General features: G+C 40.4%; 1 protein-coding gene across 1 annotated transcript in view; it reads left to right on the forward strand.

The window, feature by feature from the left end:
* LOC124283770 (hemicentin-1-like) overlaps nt 1-13,337 on the forward strand; it is a 49,264-nt gene extending 35,927 nt beyond the window's left edge. The window contains exons 31-42 of the mRNA XM_046719794.1: nt 125-484; nt 869-1,579; nt 1,688-1,809; nt 2,456-2,591; nt 4,293-4,568; nt 8,944-9,022; nt 9,998-10,061; nt 10,802-10,878; nt 11,069-11,121; nt 11,318-11,386; nt 11,771-11,909; nt 12,853-13,337. Coding sequence (XP_046575750.1) covers nt 125-484; nt 869-1,579; nt 1,688-1,809; nt 2,456-2,591; nt 4,293-4,568; nt 8,944-9,022; nt 9,998-10,061; nt 10,802-10,878; nt 11,069-11,121; nt 11,318-11,386; nt 11,771-11,909; nt 12,853-13,039 — 2,273 coding nt within the window. The 3' untranslated portion in view covers nt 13,040-13,337. The remainder of the gene's footprint in view (nt 1-124; nt 485-868; nt 1,580-1,687; nt 1,810-2,455; nt 2,592-4,292; nt 4,569-8,943; nt 9,023-9,997; nt 10,062-10,801; nt 10,879-11,068; nt 11,122-11,317; nt 11,387-11,770; nt 11,910-12,852) is intronic.
* Nucleotides 13,338-16,114: the final 2,777 nt, after the last annotated feature.

Consider the following 16,114-nt stretch of genomic DNA (forward strand, 5'->3'; position numbering starts at 1 on the left):
CTCATCTTCATCACAGGCAAGTGCAGGTACTTATGACCTCTACTCGTGTCCTCATCTGGGATGACATCAAGTAGCCCATCACCTTCACTGGTGTAAGTGTATCATTCATCACAGGCAAGTGCAGGTACTTATGCTTCCTCAAGGGGCGTGTCCTCATCTGGGATGACATCAAGTAGCCCATCACCTTCACTGGCAATGACCTTTCTTCCTTCCAGTGTAACATCTTCATCACAGGCAAGTGCAGGTACTTATGCTTCCTCTAGGGGCGTGTCCTCATCTGGGATGACATCAAGTAGCCCATCACCTTCACTGGCAATGACCTCACTCCCTTCCAGTGTAACATCTTCATCACAGGCAAGTGCAGGTACTTATGCTTCCTCAAGGGGCGTGTCCTCATCTGGGATGACATCAAGTAGCCCATCACCTTCAATGGCAATGACCTCACTTCCTTCCAGTGTAACATCTTCATCACAGGCAAGTGCAGGTACTTATGCTTCCTCCCTGTCCTCATCTGGGATGACATCAAGTAGCCCATCACCTCCAATGGCAATGACCTCACTTCCCCTTCCAGTGTAACATCTTCATCACAGGCAAGTGCAGGTACTTATGCTTCCTCAAGGGGCGTGTCCTCATCTGGGATGACATCAAGTAGACCCATCACCTTCATCTTCATCACAGGCAAATGTACTTATGCTTCCTCAAGGGCCGTGTCCTCCTTCCAGTGACCTCACTTCCTTCCAGTGTAACATCTTCATCACAGGCAAGTGCAGGTACTTATGCTTCCTCAAGGGGCGTGTCCTCATCTGGGATGACATCAAGTGACCATCAATGTAGCCCATCACCTTCATCTTCATCACAGGCAATGCAGGTACTTATGCTTCCTCAAGGGGCGTGTCCTCATCTGGGATGACATCAGTAGTGGCAATGACCTCACTCCCTTTCAGTGTAACATCTTCATCACAGGCAAATGCAGGTACTTATGCTTCCTCAAGGGGCGTGTCCTCATCTGGGATGACATCAAGTAGCCCATCACCTTCACTGGCAATGACCTCACTCCCTTCCAGTGTAAAATCTTCATCACAGGCAAGTGCAGGTACTTATGCTTCCTCAAGGGGCGTGTCCTCATCTATGATGACATCAAGTAGCCCAGCACCTGCTATAGAACCTACCAGCACGATATCGTCATCACAGTTAAGAACAGGTGTTTCTTCATCATCTGTGGCATTGCCAAGTGTATCACCCACCTTCCAAATGTCTGTTTCAGCTCCAAGCGTGTCGTCAGGAGCATACCTTCTTTCCTCACAAAGCTCACTGAATAAACACATTTCTTCCCATCCCACAGCATCTCTATCAGGTCCAACGTCATTTACTCCTTTCCTCTCATCACCAACATCCAGCTTGATGTCGCTTCCAGTTGCTGCTGCTTCCATCACACAAACGTCTATTACTGGCTTACTGTCACAAATTATCTCCCCTTCCTCCTCTGCAATGACCACCGGCCAGTCTACAGCCAGACCAGGAACCTACAGACAAGAAGCAACCACTGAAGCAACAACGGTCACTACAACAGAACCAAGAGGTGAGATGTCTGATGCATGTGTTCCGTTATTCATCATGGCACGATTTAAGCAATCGATTTAAAGTCGTCACTTGTTGTGGAACTGGCACATGTTTCTTTTGCCTTCAGTTGCACCACACATTCCAAACCCAAGTCAGAGCGTCAATGCATTTACGGGGAAAGACGTCATTCTCTCATGTAATGTCACAGGGGTGCCTGAACCAAGAGTCACGTGGTATTATGACAAACAGGTATACAGTGTGTTAGTTAATGACATGAAGGAATATTTCCATTTAATTTAGCTCTTATCTTATTTTATCATCCAAAACTGTGTTCCACAGGAGATATCGCTTGTGTGAGATCAAACGATATCTCCTAAGAGATATCGTTTTGACAGTAGACTTTGTACAATGCCCTGACAATGTTATGACGTCATGTACTTGATGACGTCACAATGCTATGACATCGCTGCACTGCAAGTCTAATGGCAGTACCATGTCCAGAGATGTACATTTTTCATTGAAAATTAATGAAGAGTGATTTTGGATGATAAATAGAATCTCACCCTCGTGTCTTCTGATATCAAATATATCAACACTCGTTGATAAAGTAAAAATATCCTCGGCAAGCCTCGGATATTTGTAACTTTATCAACTCGTGTTGATATAATTGATATCAGAAGACACTTGGGTGAGATTCTCTATTTATTTTATTGTAAACAGTGTACACTAATCACCCCGTTTTTTATTTCAGCATTACGAATTCTTTTAGCAAGCTGAAAACATATAAGCATAGTCAATTCCTGTCACTTTAGCACTCAAAAGAGAGGTATGCATCACTGCTATTGCTGTACGTCATATACTTTTGAATGTTCAGTTATCCAATTTTCTTCCACAGAATATTTTCAATGCTAAGCCAGACGGGAACAACCTAAGACTTGCCTATGTAACTAAGGACAACAGTGGCGACTACACCTGTGTGGCTGAGAACAACGTAGGGCAAGCCAATGGAACCGTACATGTACAGACACACGGTGAGTCATAATCCTGCAGATATGTTGTAGAATATATGGGATTGTGTGCTGCGTTCCGATTTGCTGAACTAATAACAGGACTCAGAGCCATAGGCACTCGTGTCTTTGCGAGGATTAAAGATTAAAAAATAATAATTGTGAGATGACCCCCACTCGAAATGCTTAACAGTACAATACATCTTGACTGAATGTACTGTGAAGCACTTCGAGTCGAGGGTCATCTAAAAAATTGTGGATTTTTAATCCCTTGATCCTCTCAAAGGCACGGGGACCTGTGATCAGAGCCTGTGGACCAGCTTCAGTTCTGTGCACCTGACGATGTTCTCGATAAGTATCTATTGCCAATAATGACATGGTATTGTGTTGATTTTTAAGTTGCATTCTGCTTGCGTAGCGGATTTGATTGCAGCTGGCATGGATTAGGTTTTGTAGATAAGTTCGTCCCAAAGAATTTCATTTATAACAAATTTATTTTTCCCCGACAAGATTTCATGTCCTTCACTTAAGCCCGACCTAAATAACGTCGTAGAACATGTGAGCTACATACCGATAAGTTCTTTAGCTAGTTTAAATGTCATGATATTGGTGAAGGTTGTTCACATAACGGGAAATGCACAAATCTGTTATTTATTGACTCAAACTTAAAATACACGGGGAGGCATTTCTTCAGATGACGTCTAGTCGTCTTTATACAATTATCGCTTCCAAATGTCATCGGCTTCCAGCTAATCACGTTCAATAGTAAAATGTTTGTATACATGCGATTCGTAGATCGTTTCAATGGTATGTGACAAGGTATATCAAAATAGTTTCCATTCTGACATTTTCAAAGAAAATATTTTTCACCGAAAATCTGGTGTCAAGGCATCTGTATATATTTAAGAACATCCGTATTGCGTATTTGGATGTGAATCAATTGCAATGCTGAAACTGTCTTCACAATAAAAACTTAGTCAGTTTTACTGCTTTCATGATCAACACGTAACGTCCAAGTTTGCCACGTACATGCAGGCTATTTTGACAAGAACAAACAAGCCACGATGAGTTACGCTTTATCGGTCCCAATGGAAATAAGGTTTCTTTCTCTTCGCCCATTTGTCCCGAGGAAAAGATAAACCGAGTTTGGAGATGTTATCTTTTTCAACCTAGTCATATATTTAACATATCAGATCTCACACGCAACTACTTTTCGAAATGCAACTGGCAGTTAACAAGCGACCTTTTTCACGACACATCGACTCAGTAACATTGCTCATTCTTACCATTCCAATATAGTATAACTGTATCTCAAATGATATTTGCTTGGAGGAAGGCGATTAGATCTTGATGGTACAAATGACTGGTTTGTTCAAATGGTTCCCTACGAGGTTACATATTTTCAGTGATGCGTTCATACAGTTTTGATGGCCGTTTGGAATGGTTTCCACGGATGCCCGAAACTGGTTCCCCTCTGGCGTAGAGTTTCTAAATAATAACTATATAATAATAAAATATGAATTACACAAATGATTGTGACAAACGGAGGTGAATGTCCAGTCAGCTTCAGTCATTTCATTAGGGCCAGATATTAGTATTTTGCTGGAACATGCTATTTGACACGAGATATTGCGTACTTTTGTAAGTCTGTAATAGCTTTACTAAATACTATTGTTTAAAGAGAGTTATAATTCATAGTTGACTGGGGTTTGCATTCTATTTTAGAGCCGCTGACAATATCTGCAAAGAAACCAATTGTCATTTTGGAGCCAGACGGTTTTGGAAACGAGATGGAGTGTGTAGTCGAAGGTGACCCGGCTCCTAAAGTTACATGGAGCAAATATGGAGGGGTGGACTTGTCTTCTGACCAGACAGTTGTTGACTTTGGAGATGGGGAGTTGCTCTTGACTGGCGTCACCAAAGCAAATCTGGAACAATATGAAGGAATATACATCTGTCAGGCTGATAATGGGATATCTTCAAACAAGGCCTACGTCGTTGGTAAGTGGAACAGTACTATGACATTTTGATTGGTTGTAAGTTGGCTATGTAAATTCTCATTATCCATCTTTGGTCATCGTTATGACACATGAAAACAAAACAAAAGGGATGCAGAGGGTATACCAGGCAGCTTATAGATACTAACGGGCAAAAGAAACGATACCAAAATGTATTTTGATAATTTGGAGTCCAACTCAAATTTTATAGGTAGTTATGAGCTTAAAACAATCACCACAACGCTTCCCCAACATTTCGCATGAAAAATGTTGTGTTTGGGCGAACAGTATCACTGCAACATGTCGTGAAGCACAAAAACCTCGTCAACGGATTGCACGAAGCACATGCATCTTTGGGGTATAGAAGTGCACACAAACCTTCCTGGACATCAGGCCTTCAAGTCAACTTCACCAACCATGCCCCGAGTATCGCAGGAATCCAGAGAGAGTCATTGGAATGGTACAGATGGGTGCCACACATGCACATGTTGCAGGGACCTAGGGCTATATACGTCTAACCATCACGAGGTTGATGCTGAGGCTGAGGCAAACAGGGCGGACAGTGGACAGGCCTAGAAGTGGAAGACCTCACGTCACCACCCCCAACGAAGACCGCTACTTACGTATCCTGCACATGAGAAGCCGTTTCCTACCTGTGACTTCATCATCAACGACTGGGCTTGGACATCCTACCAGTTGCCGAACAGCAGCACGACGATAAGGTATCGACGTCAATTTACGTCTTTGATGGGCACGCACGGATCGCCAATGGCAAAACAGACAGTGGCAGAGAGTGATGTTCTCAGACGAAAGCAGGTTCCAGCTGTTCAGGAATGATGGCAGGGCTCGTGTCTACAGACGCCGTGGATAACGTGTACAACGTTGCTGCGTACAGGAAGTGGAACCGTTTGGTGGCGGCGTCGTGGTTTGGGGCGACATATGTGACGGTATGAAGACAGATCTTGTTGTGGCTGATGGTAATTTCACTGCTCAACGATACATTGATCAAATTCTGCGTTTTTCCTTCGTCAACGCTGTTGCCGGATCATGTTCCAGCAGGACAACGCCCGTCCTCATACAGCACGTATTGTCATGGATTTTCTACAGCGAAACAACATCAGTGTGCTTCCTTGGCCCTCCAGGTCACCTGGACAATTGTGGGACAATTTGGAGCGTCAGATATGTGCTAGAGCCGTTGCATGTCCAAGCCCTTCAAGAGGAATGGCGCGTGTGACATTCTCAGCACGTCGCAGAGTTATGGCTTGCATTGATGCCCACGGTGGACATACCAGATACTGACCACGTGTAGTGTTTTATTTGCATCTGTGATGGAATACTGGACATTTCATTCCTTAATTTATACAGTGACGCAATGGGCTTGTTATTGTTGCTACTTTTATTGTCATGAAATGACCGAGTGCATGTTGCCCATACACCTGTTATTACAATTTACTGTCCTTCTTCACAATGGTGGTTTGTCGTTTTGTAATATCAGTGATTTCGACTTGGTATCGTTTATGCTGCCCGTTTATAACATGTTTGAAATTATATCAGTGACAATGGATGCAGCTGATACATTATGTCTGGGATAAAGTATGGGTGTATTATATCAATGACAATGGATGCAGTTGATATAATACGTCTGACATTATATCAGTGACAATGAATGCAGTTGGTACAGGGGCGGTGGGGTAGTCTAGTGGTTAAAGCGTTGGCTCGTCACGCCGAAGACCCGGGTTCGAATCCCCACATGGGTACAATGAGTGAAGCCCATTTCTGGTGTCCCCCGCCGTGATATTGCTGGAATATTGCTAAAAACGGCGTAAAACCAAAATAAGTCAGTCAGTCAGTCAGTCAGTTGGTACATTACGTCTGACATTATATCAGTGACAATGGATGCAGTTGATATATTACGTCTGACATTATATCAGTGACAATGGATGCAGTTGATATTACGTCTGACATTATATCAGTGACAATGGATGCAGTTGATACATTACGTCTGACATTATATCAGTGACAATGGATGCAGTTGATACATTACGTCTGACATTATATCAGTGACAATGGATGCAGTTGATACATTACGTCTGACATTATATCAGTGACAATGGATGCAGTTGATACATTACGTCTGACATTATATCAGTGACAATGGATGCAGTTGATATATTACGTCTGACATTATATCAGTGACAATGGATGCAGTTGATCAGTGACGTGCAGTTGACATTACGTCTGACATTATATCAGTGACAATGGATGCAGTTGATACATTACGTCTGACATTATATCAGTGACAATGGATGCAGTTGATACATTACGTCTGACATTATATCAATGACAATGGATGCAGTTGATACATTACGTCTGACATTATATCAATGACAATGGATGCAGTTGATATATTACGTCTGACATTATATCAGTGACAATGGATGCAGTTGATATATTACGTCTGACATTATATCAGTGACAATGGATGCAGTTGATACATTACGTCTGACATTATATCAGTGACAATGGATGCAGTTGATATTACGTCTGACATTATATCAGTGACAATGGATGCAGTTGATACATTACGTCTGACATTATATCAGTGACAATGGACAATGGATGCAGTTGATGACAATATCTGACGGTATATCGTGACAATGGATGCAGTTGATACATTACGTCTGACATTATATCAGTGACAATGGATGCAGTTGATACATTACGTCTGACATTATATCAGTGACAATGGATGCAGTTGATACATTACGTCTGACATTATATCAGTGACAATGGATGCAGTTGATACATTACGTCTGACATTATATCAGTGACAATGGATGTTGATATTATTATCAGTGACAATGGATGCAGTTGATACATTACGTCTGACATTATATCAATGACAATGGATGCAGTTGATACATTACGTCTGACTGATATACATGACAATGGATGCAGTTATCATTACGTGACATTATATCAATGACAATGGATGCAGTTGATACCATTGGATGCAGTTGATATATTACGTCTGACATTATATCAGTGACAATGGATGCAGTTGATACATTACGTCTGACATTATATCAGTGACAATGGATGCAGTTGATACATTACGTCTGACATTATATCAGTGACAATGGATGCAGTTGATACATTACGTCTGACATTATATATATCAGTGACATTAATGGATGGAGTTGATACATTACGTCTGACATTATATCAGTGACAATGGATGCAGTTGATACATTACGTCTGACATTATATCAGTGACAATGGATGCAGTTGATATATTACGTCTGACATTATATCAGTGACAATGGATGCAGTTGATATATTACGTCTGACATTATATCAATGACAATGGATGCAGTTGATACATTACGTCTGACATTATATCAATGACAATGGATGCAGTTGATACATTACGTCTGACATTATATCAATGACAATGGATGCAGTTGATATATTACGTCTGACATGCAGTTTATATCAGTGACAATGGATGCAGTTGATACATTACGTCTGACATTATATCAATGACAATGGATGCAGTTGATACATTACGTCTGACATTATATCAGTGACAATGGATGCAGTTGATACATTACGTCTGACATTATATCAATGACAATGGATGCAGTTGATACATTACGTCTGACATTATATCAGTGACAATGGATGCAGTTGATACATTACGTCTGACATTATATCAGTGACAATGGATGCAGTTGATACATTGACAACGTCTGACATTATATCAGTGACAATGGATGCAGTTGATACATTACGTCTGACATTATATCAGTGACAATGGATGCAGTTGATACATTACGTCTGACATTATATCAGTGACAATGGATGCAGTTGATACATTACGTCTGACATTATATCAGTGACAATGCAGTTGGATTGCAGACAATTGATACATTACGTCCGACATTATATCAGTGACAATGGATGCAGTTGATACATTACGTCTGACATTATATCAGTGACAATGGATGCAGTTGATATATTACGTCAATGGACGTCTGACATTATATCAGTGACAATGGATGCAGTTGATACATTACGTCTGACATTATATCAGTGACAATGGATGCAGTTGATACATTACGTCTGACATTATATCAATGACAATGGATGCAGTTGATACATTACGTCTGACATTATATCAGTGACAATGGATGCAGTTGATATATTACGTCTGACATTATATCAGTGACAATGGATGCAGTTGATATATTACGTCTGACATTATATCAGTGACAATGGATGCAGTTGATATATTACAACTGACATTATATCAGTGACAATGGGTGCAGTTGATATATTACAACTGACAATCAACATACAAACGCTTTATGTTTTAGCTGCTGCTAACATTTCGGAGTCAATGGACAGTAGTAAGAAGTTTAATGAATTCAGCATGAAATCAGGAGCGGCTTTACAGTAAGTATTCTGAATACTTCTTTTGTGTCGTTTGCGACCACACATAAACTATAGTAGAATTCAAGTCCTTGTCATGTGATATTCAAAAGAAGTTATTATAACACTCACGCGTAGATGCACACACACTATGGCAGCACGGAATGTTGATCAATACATTTTTCAAACGGCCCCAACTAAACTATTTTATTCACACCAATATATTGGTTAACTTACAAAAAATGTATCATTTCTACGGTTTAAGCTAAGATTTGGACAAAATTTCATTCAACGGATATTTCCCTTTAAAATTAACTAAAAATTAGAGGAAATGAGGAAATAATTTACTTTCGAGTTCCTTTCCAGGTTTATCCACGAAGACAAAACCACTGACCATGCTGACTTTGACATATCTTATCTTCTTGTGGTTATCCTCCCCGCCTACAGTGTGATTAGGCCTTCTCTTAAGTGTCTAAATACTATTACTTAATTCGAAGTTTCACCGCCGAATTCCTGTACCATTTCAATTTACACATGGAAATACAGTTTGTATAACAATACATCGTTCGTGTCAGTGGACAATTCAAAAGGTGTAAACAGTGGAGCAAGAATTCCATTTTGCTGTATTATATGTTGACGGCAGTGTATAGAGGTTAAGAAAGCATGGTATGCGTAGACCGCTGAAATTCATAGCATAATGCTGTAATACTCATCCATCTTTGCCCAGAAGACAGTAAAACCTGATTGTGGCATTGGATGTTGTAAGTGAAAGCGATGATGATAGAAACGTTGGAACTGATTGTAGTCATTTGGACGGATTTTGAGCCGATAAGAACAAACGAAGACACCACCGACAGCCGAAAGTATTTAAAGCCAGCTGAACGGAAGTATTTTTTCATTGCGGCTCTATTTCTACAAGTCTAAGCGTACCAAGTCATATATATGTATATGTGTAACATTTGAACGTGTCTGTACACAATCAATGTGGTTTCCCTTCAGTGCCACGTGTGTTCCTGGGACAGTAGACGCTGATGGTTCACCACTGTCAACCACATTCGGACCGGTAAGTAACTCGTGCAGAACCCAATTTAACCAAATTTCTTACAGAATTTTTTCGAAAGACCTGATGAACACCACAATTTTTGTCCTATGGGAACTCGTTCATTTGCAGGGAAAGGGAGAGTGTATGACTGTGCGAATGTAGCTAGCACAAGAAAAAACATTGGTGATTTGCAAAAATTTCCAATTTGGAAATATCATATTTCCCAAAATTTCCAAAATTTTGGAACTTTAGGAAGGATTTTACCACTACTTCTTTCAGTTTCTCCTTTTCCCAAGGATCCCCGTGAGTGTATACACTGTGTATTCGTCCTCCTAGGAGTGTATTCGTCCTGCTGTGGGATCAACTAGGAACCAGTTCTATATATTAGTATAACCAGGGAGACTATAAGACGTTGTAGATTATCCCTGGTATAACTTCACTCATCTATGGGTTACCATTATTGGAGAATATTACGATACATTCCCTCCAATGTAAAACACGTAATTGCCTTCAGGGCGACATCAGAATTTATCCGCTTGGGAAAATATTGATTTCAAGACATTTTAGTATATTTCACTACTTGTAAGTCCCAAATGTGCTACAAGTGCAATAATATGTATATATTACATATTATATCTTCATTTTCCTTGTTTAGTAACGACGAACAGGCCGAAAACTGTAAATTATGCATACTCGTGTAACGTTGATATGTAAGTCAAGTGGTTCTGGTGCACCGCGACTAACTGGGATTGATCTTTCAGAGCGACTCTATATGCGATTCAGCGAGAAGGGTTGGCGTACTTGCTAAAGACTCTGGACCTGTCACGTGGTTCATAAGGTAGTAGATGGATGGATTAATGGATGGTATACAGATCCTGTGACATTTTGTAAAATATACTTAGAAAGCCATCATTCAAAACGTATCGCCCATATTAAATAGTTTAATCATATCATTAATTAGCACATTGTCACTTATCCACCTGACTGACGAAATTTACAAACCAACATATGACCATTCTTTTTTCCAGACTCGATGGCAAGGCTGAGTTTGTGAACGAGACGAAAGGAGCAGGATTGTCCAGTTACGTCAGAAACTTTTGACATCATAGTAAAAAAGTTTCAGTAACAACGTCGAAGGAAAATTTTAATGGAATGAAATGGCGTACTACGTTTATTAGTTTACTTGATATAGACAATTATCCATCATTATCTTGTAAACATTTATGTTAATTGCACTGTTGCAATATGTACTTCAAGATATTGTTTTCATTTTATAGTGGCTGACGCTCTTACAACACGAGATACACCGATGTCAGACCCACCAAGTGCAGCAACTACAGTTATAGGTATTCACGGTGTTGCGTGAGTGAGTGAGTGAGTTAGTTTCACGCCGTTTTTAAGCAATATTCCAGCAATATCACGGCGGGGACACCAGCAATAGGCTTCATAATTTTACTACTGAAGTGAATCGATTCCGTGTCTTCGGCGTGACGAGCGAACGATTTCACCACAAGGATACCTAATTAGACATTCAATTGTGGAGAGTGTGTTTGGTGTGAATGGGTTATTGGAACAGCGCGCGCGCACACACACACGCGCACGCATGCTCGCACGCAAGCACACATACAGAGACACAAACACCCACCTTATTTGTCAGTGTTCCATTTAACGTAGTACTGAATAAAACTAGATTTCCGATATCCCATTTACTGTCAATGCTCTGTCCACAGCACCTCTCACCTGTGAAACATGTTCTGGTGGTACGTGTGGTATATTCCCGGGAAAAGACACCCCGTGTTCAATCATGACACCCTTCTGCATGAACACTGTTATTGTCAAGAAGGACGAGTCGAGAATAGTCACGAAAAGGTCTGTATTTCTTTACTCTTAACACATGCACGTAATTACTACTTACTGTTTCTGGTTTCGCATAGAACTTACATATTTCCTCATTCATAAATTACTTACTTTCATAAAGAACCTGCATTTATATCTCATATAGTTATCTTACCTCACACATGTCGTTTTCTGATTGGCTGAGCCAATTAATGTACCCCGCTTACAAGCGAGTAACATGTTCTAGGTTACGCGCTGAAAATGCCGAACTGTGGGATTTCGTTTAGTAATGTTTGGGCTGTTGCCTAACTCCGGTTCTCCTCACTATGATCCAATACCTGTGCTTTCAACAGTTCAAAATTAACAATGAGGTGTACCGTAAGATGAATACGTCGTTCACTGGTCCCTCGGTGCCCATGGGTTGATGTACCCTCTGTTTGTTTATGTTCCCTGAGCCCATATATATAACTGAATAATTCAATGCATGTATTTACTTATTGTTATTGGTTTCGCAAAGAACCTGCATTGTTCCTCATATATACTGAGAGAATTAAATAAGGGAACGCCACTTCAGGGCAGTGTTCCTTTATATATTCTCAGATTTCCTCCTACAGCACTATTCAAAGCCGAAGATAAAAACTGGAAAATATTAAAGGAAGACTTGAATTTTCCAGTGATCCTTTATTTGTTTCTTTCAGTATATATGTGGGAAAATGCAATCTCTTTTCATATAATTGATTTAATGATTTCGAGGTTTTGCAGTATTTCTTGAACTAACTGTATCAGCTATTTGGAACACTCATTTTGTACAAGTAAACAACTGAACATATACCAAGTGTGCACAATCAAATTCGCTTTGCATAACAACAGTCAACAGGAAAGTGTCTTTGCATGTTTTCTGAACAAGTCATTATAATTACAACTATGTTTGGATTTGTATCGTTTCTCTCATGTTATTTTATTTTACAATGTCCAGCTGTGCTTCTTCCGGCGACTGTGAGACAAAATGGTGGCAGCAAACATCTGACCAAGACAGATGTACGAACATGCAGCCTGGAAACCCCTACATGGAAGACTTCACCTGCAGCTACTGTTGCACCACACCGGGATGTAACAAGGATGTGTTCCCTAAGAAAGACACACTGTATAAAGGGAATGCTTAGAGACAGATATGTATGATATGTGTGGAAACACAGCAGTATATCGTTGTTGTACTATGTAATGACACATGTTTGTAGAAGAGTGGAGGTGTAATGGCATTTGAGAAATGAAATGTAAGAGCATCCCCACATAATATATGTGTGAAAAATCGTTCAAACTGATTATGTATGAAATGTATTATATTTGACACTCAAAGTATATAAGCGAACAGATGACAACGTTAGACAGAATGGTAAAAAGCCATAAATTGGTTCTTAAATACAAACAAGTTCGATGGAAAATAAATCTTATTCATCAGGCCATATTTTCATTTTGTTAAACACAAATCAGCTTTAGTTGACAGAAATCATTCGCAGGCATTTAATGTGATATTAAAAGGAGAGAAACAATTCCAGCTGTTCACTGATCACTTTTCTATCATACAGTGAATGAGTTAGTTTAGTTTTACGTGGCACTCAAAAATATTCCACCTATATCACGGCGGTCTGTAAATAATCGAGTCTGGACCAGACAATCCGGGGATCAACCTCATGAAAATCGGTCTGTGCAATTTGGAAACGATGACATGTGTCAACCAAGCCAGCAAACCCACACTTGAGTAAAACTATCTATACTTTATCATCTGCATTACATGAAAAGAACTTTTGGAAGATTTATATCTTACAGATACCCAGGATTGCACGTGAATATAATTTAGTATAAATATTAACTACATTTCGGTTATATATTTGACATCAAATCAAATACGTAACTATGGTTGAGTTCGTCATACGTTATCCATGTTGGATAGACTCCAGACCTACCATACAAACGGTGAACAAATCCTCAAAACTGAACTCATATGCACCAAAACCGAACAAAAATCACCAAAATAGGGAAATGAACTCCCAAAACAGCAACAATTTCCCCTAAAACCGAAACAAACGCATCTGTAATGGAAAACTAATCGTTTGAAATAGAAACAAAACTCGCGCATCAGCTACAAAAGCGCCCGAGAACGTTCGCCGAGCGTACAAAAGGCCAGTCATAGCATCCGATACCTCCGTTTAACAGCTCTCCGGGAAAGCAACACGGCACCTAGAGTCCTCAGAGACGGACTACACAGTGTAATAGGGCCCGTGTTTCACTGTACACTGTACGACGTCGCCTGCTGTCACACGGCATCAGAGCACGACGTCCTGCCGTCACACGGCATCAGAGCACGACGTCCTGCCGCCAGACCTCCCCCTCAAGTCTCACCATAAACAGAACCGTTTGGCTTTTGCAAACGAACACATCGGCTGGGGTGATCGCAGATGGTCCAAAGTTCTCTTCAGCAATGAATCAAGCTTCAACTTGCATTTTAATGATGGCCGTAATCCTGTCTTCTGCGACGTCAGGGTGAAAAGTTTAATGACGTTGCGTGCGTGCATCCGTGCGCGTGGAGCATGACCACCGATTCGGAGCAGGTTCCGTAATGGTCTGGGATTGGATCTCCATGCGTTCCAAGACCGGTCTCGTTGTGCAAGGCAGTTTAACTGGTCAGAAATACATACAAAATCATCATTATCCCAGCTGTCATGAGGGCCATGGGAGGGCGTCCTGAGTTTCAAGATGATCGAGCCAGAATTGTGAATGAATGCTTGCAACGTCATCGGATCAACCGTATGATATGGCCAGCACTGTCCCGATACCTGAATCCGATCGAACATGTTTGGGAAATGTTGGGGCGTCGAGTGTATGGACGCGTGACCGCATTACTTCAAGAATGGCAGAACATTCCCCAACGTGACATTGGGAAGCTGATTCGTGGTATGCGGAGACGTTGTAGGGCGTGTATCGTGGCTAGGGGTGGTCATACTCCTTATAAGTGAGAACTGTATGTGACGTTTTTGATAGTCTTCACTTCAATGCAATAAATCGCGGAATGAAAAAGAATTCATCTTTTTTTCGTGATTAACATTGTTAAATGGAAACATATTCCCGGTTTTTGTCACATGTTCTAACATTGCAAAGGTTGATCTTTGTAGTTTTCCTAAACACTGAGTCCAAACTTTTGAAGGGAAGTATATTTAATTCTAAAGTACCATGTGTGAAGATAATTACTGGTGTAACCCGTCACTATATCGTTTGTATAACGGTAAATGCAGCGGTAATGTCTCATCAGTCTTTGTCTCATGTTATTCTATTTCACAATTCTCAGCTGTGCCTCATCCAGCGACTGTGAGACTAAATGATGGCAGCTCACATCTGATAATGATAGATGTACGAACATGCAGCAAGGAAATCGATACATGGAAGACTTCACCTGCAGCTACTGTTGCACCATTGCTGGATGTAGCATGGACGGGGTCCCACAAAAAGACTCACTGTATACAAGCAAGAACATAATTGATGAGGAACTGATATGTTCGTTATAACAAGGGATAACCACATAAGCCCTTAAAACATGCACCAAGAAAGCAGTCCTGGCCTTTATTACAAGCTTGGATGTACATGTTTCCTTAACATTGTAACTGTGGTCTTGCTAGGTGGACTAACTAATCCCCAGCCAGTACAGTGCAGGATAAAACATACTGAACTTGCAAACATTGACCAAACTACGTGAAAGCAAACTTTAGGAACGCAGGATACACACTAATCACAATACCATGAAGTGACAAATGCTTTCAAATCCTCTGACAGTTCATCTCATAAACCATATGTGTCGTCTATTTAAGGAGGAAACATGGTTTAATAGTTTTCCTAACACACGATATAAACCACTATACAAGTAACGAACATGTTAGGTAACGTCATATCTTCAGAAACACAGAGTTGTCCTCATACTACCTATCAAAGGTTCAGGCTGGAAATGAAGCCACCTACTTCAGTCAACTGTTCTGAACTAGATTTTGCAAAATATTCCATACTGTTTAAAGGTACTGTTTACACATGAACTGATGTTCAGGTAGATTGTTCGGGTAAATGTAATGATTACGTACTGATTTCAAAGCTGAAACCCTGCAATACAACAGTTTTCACTCCAGAAAAGGTAACAGATAACTAAAATACATAAAAAAACCCATTAAAACATATTATACATAAAATAAAGAAAG

This window comes from Haliotis rubra, unplaced genomic scaffold (assembly GCF_003918875.1).
Source record: "Haliotis rubra isolate DU_JTF1 unplaced genomic scaffold, ASM391887v1 Scf320, whole genome shotgun sequence".
Classification (NCBI taxonomy): Eukaryota; Metazoa; Mollusca; class Gastropoda; order Lepetellida; family Haliotidae; genus Haliotis; species Haliotis rubra.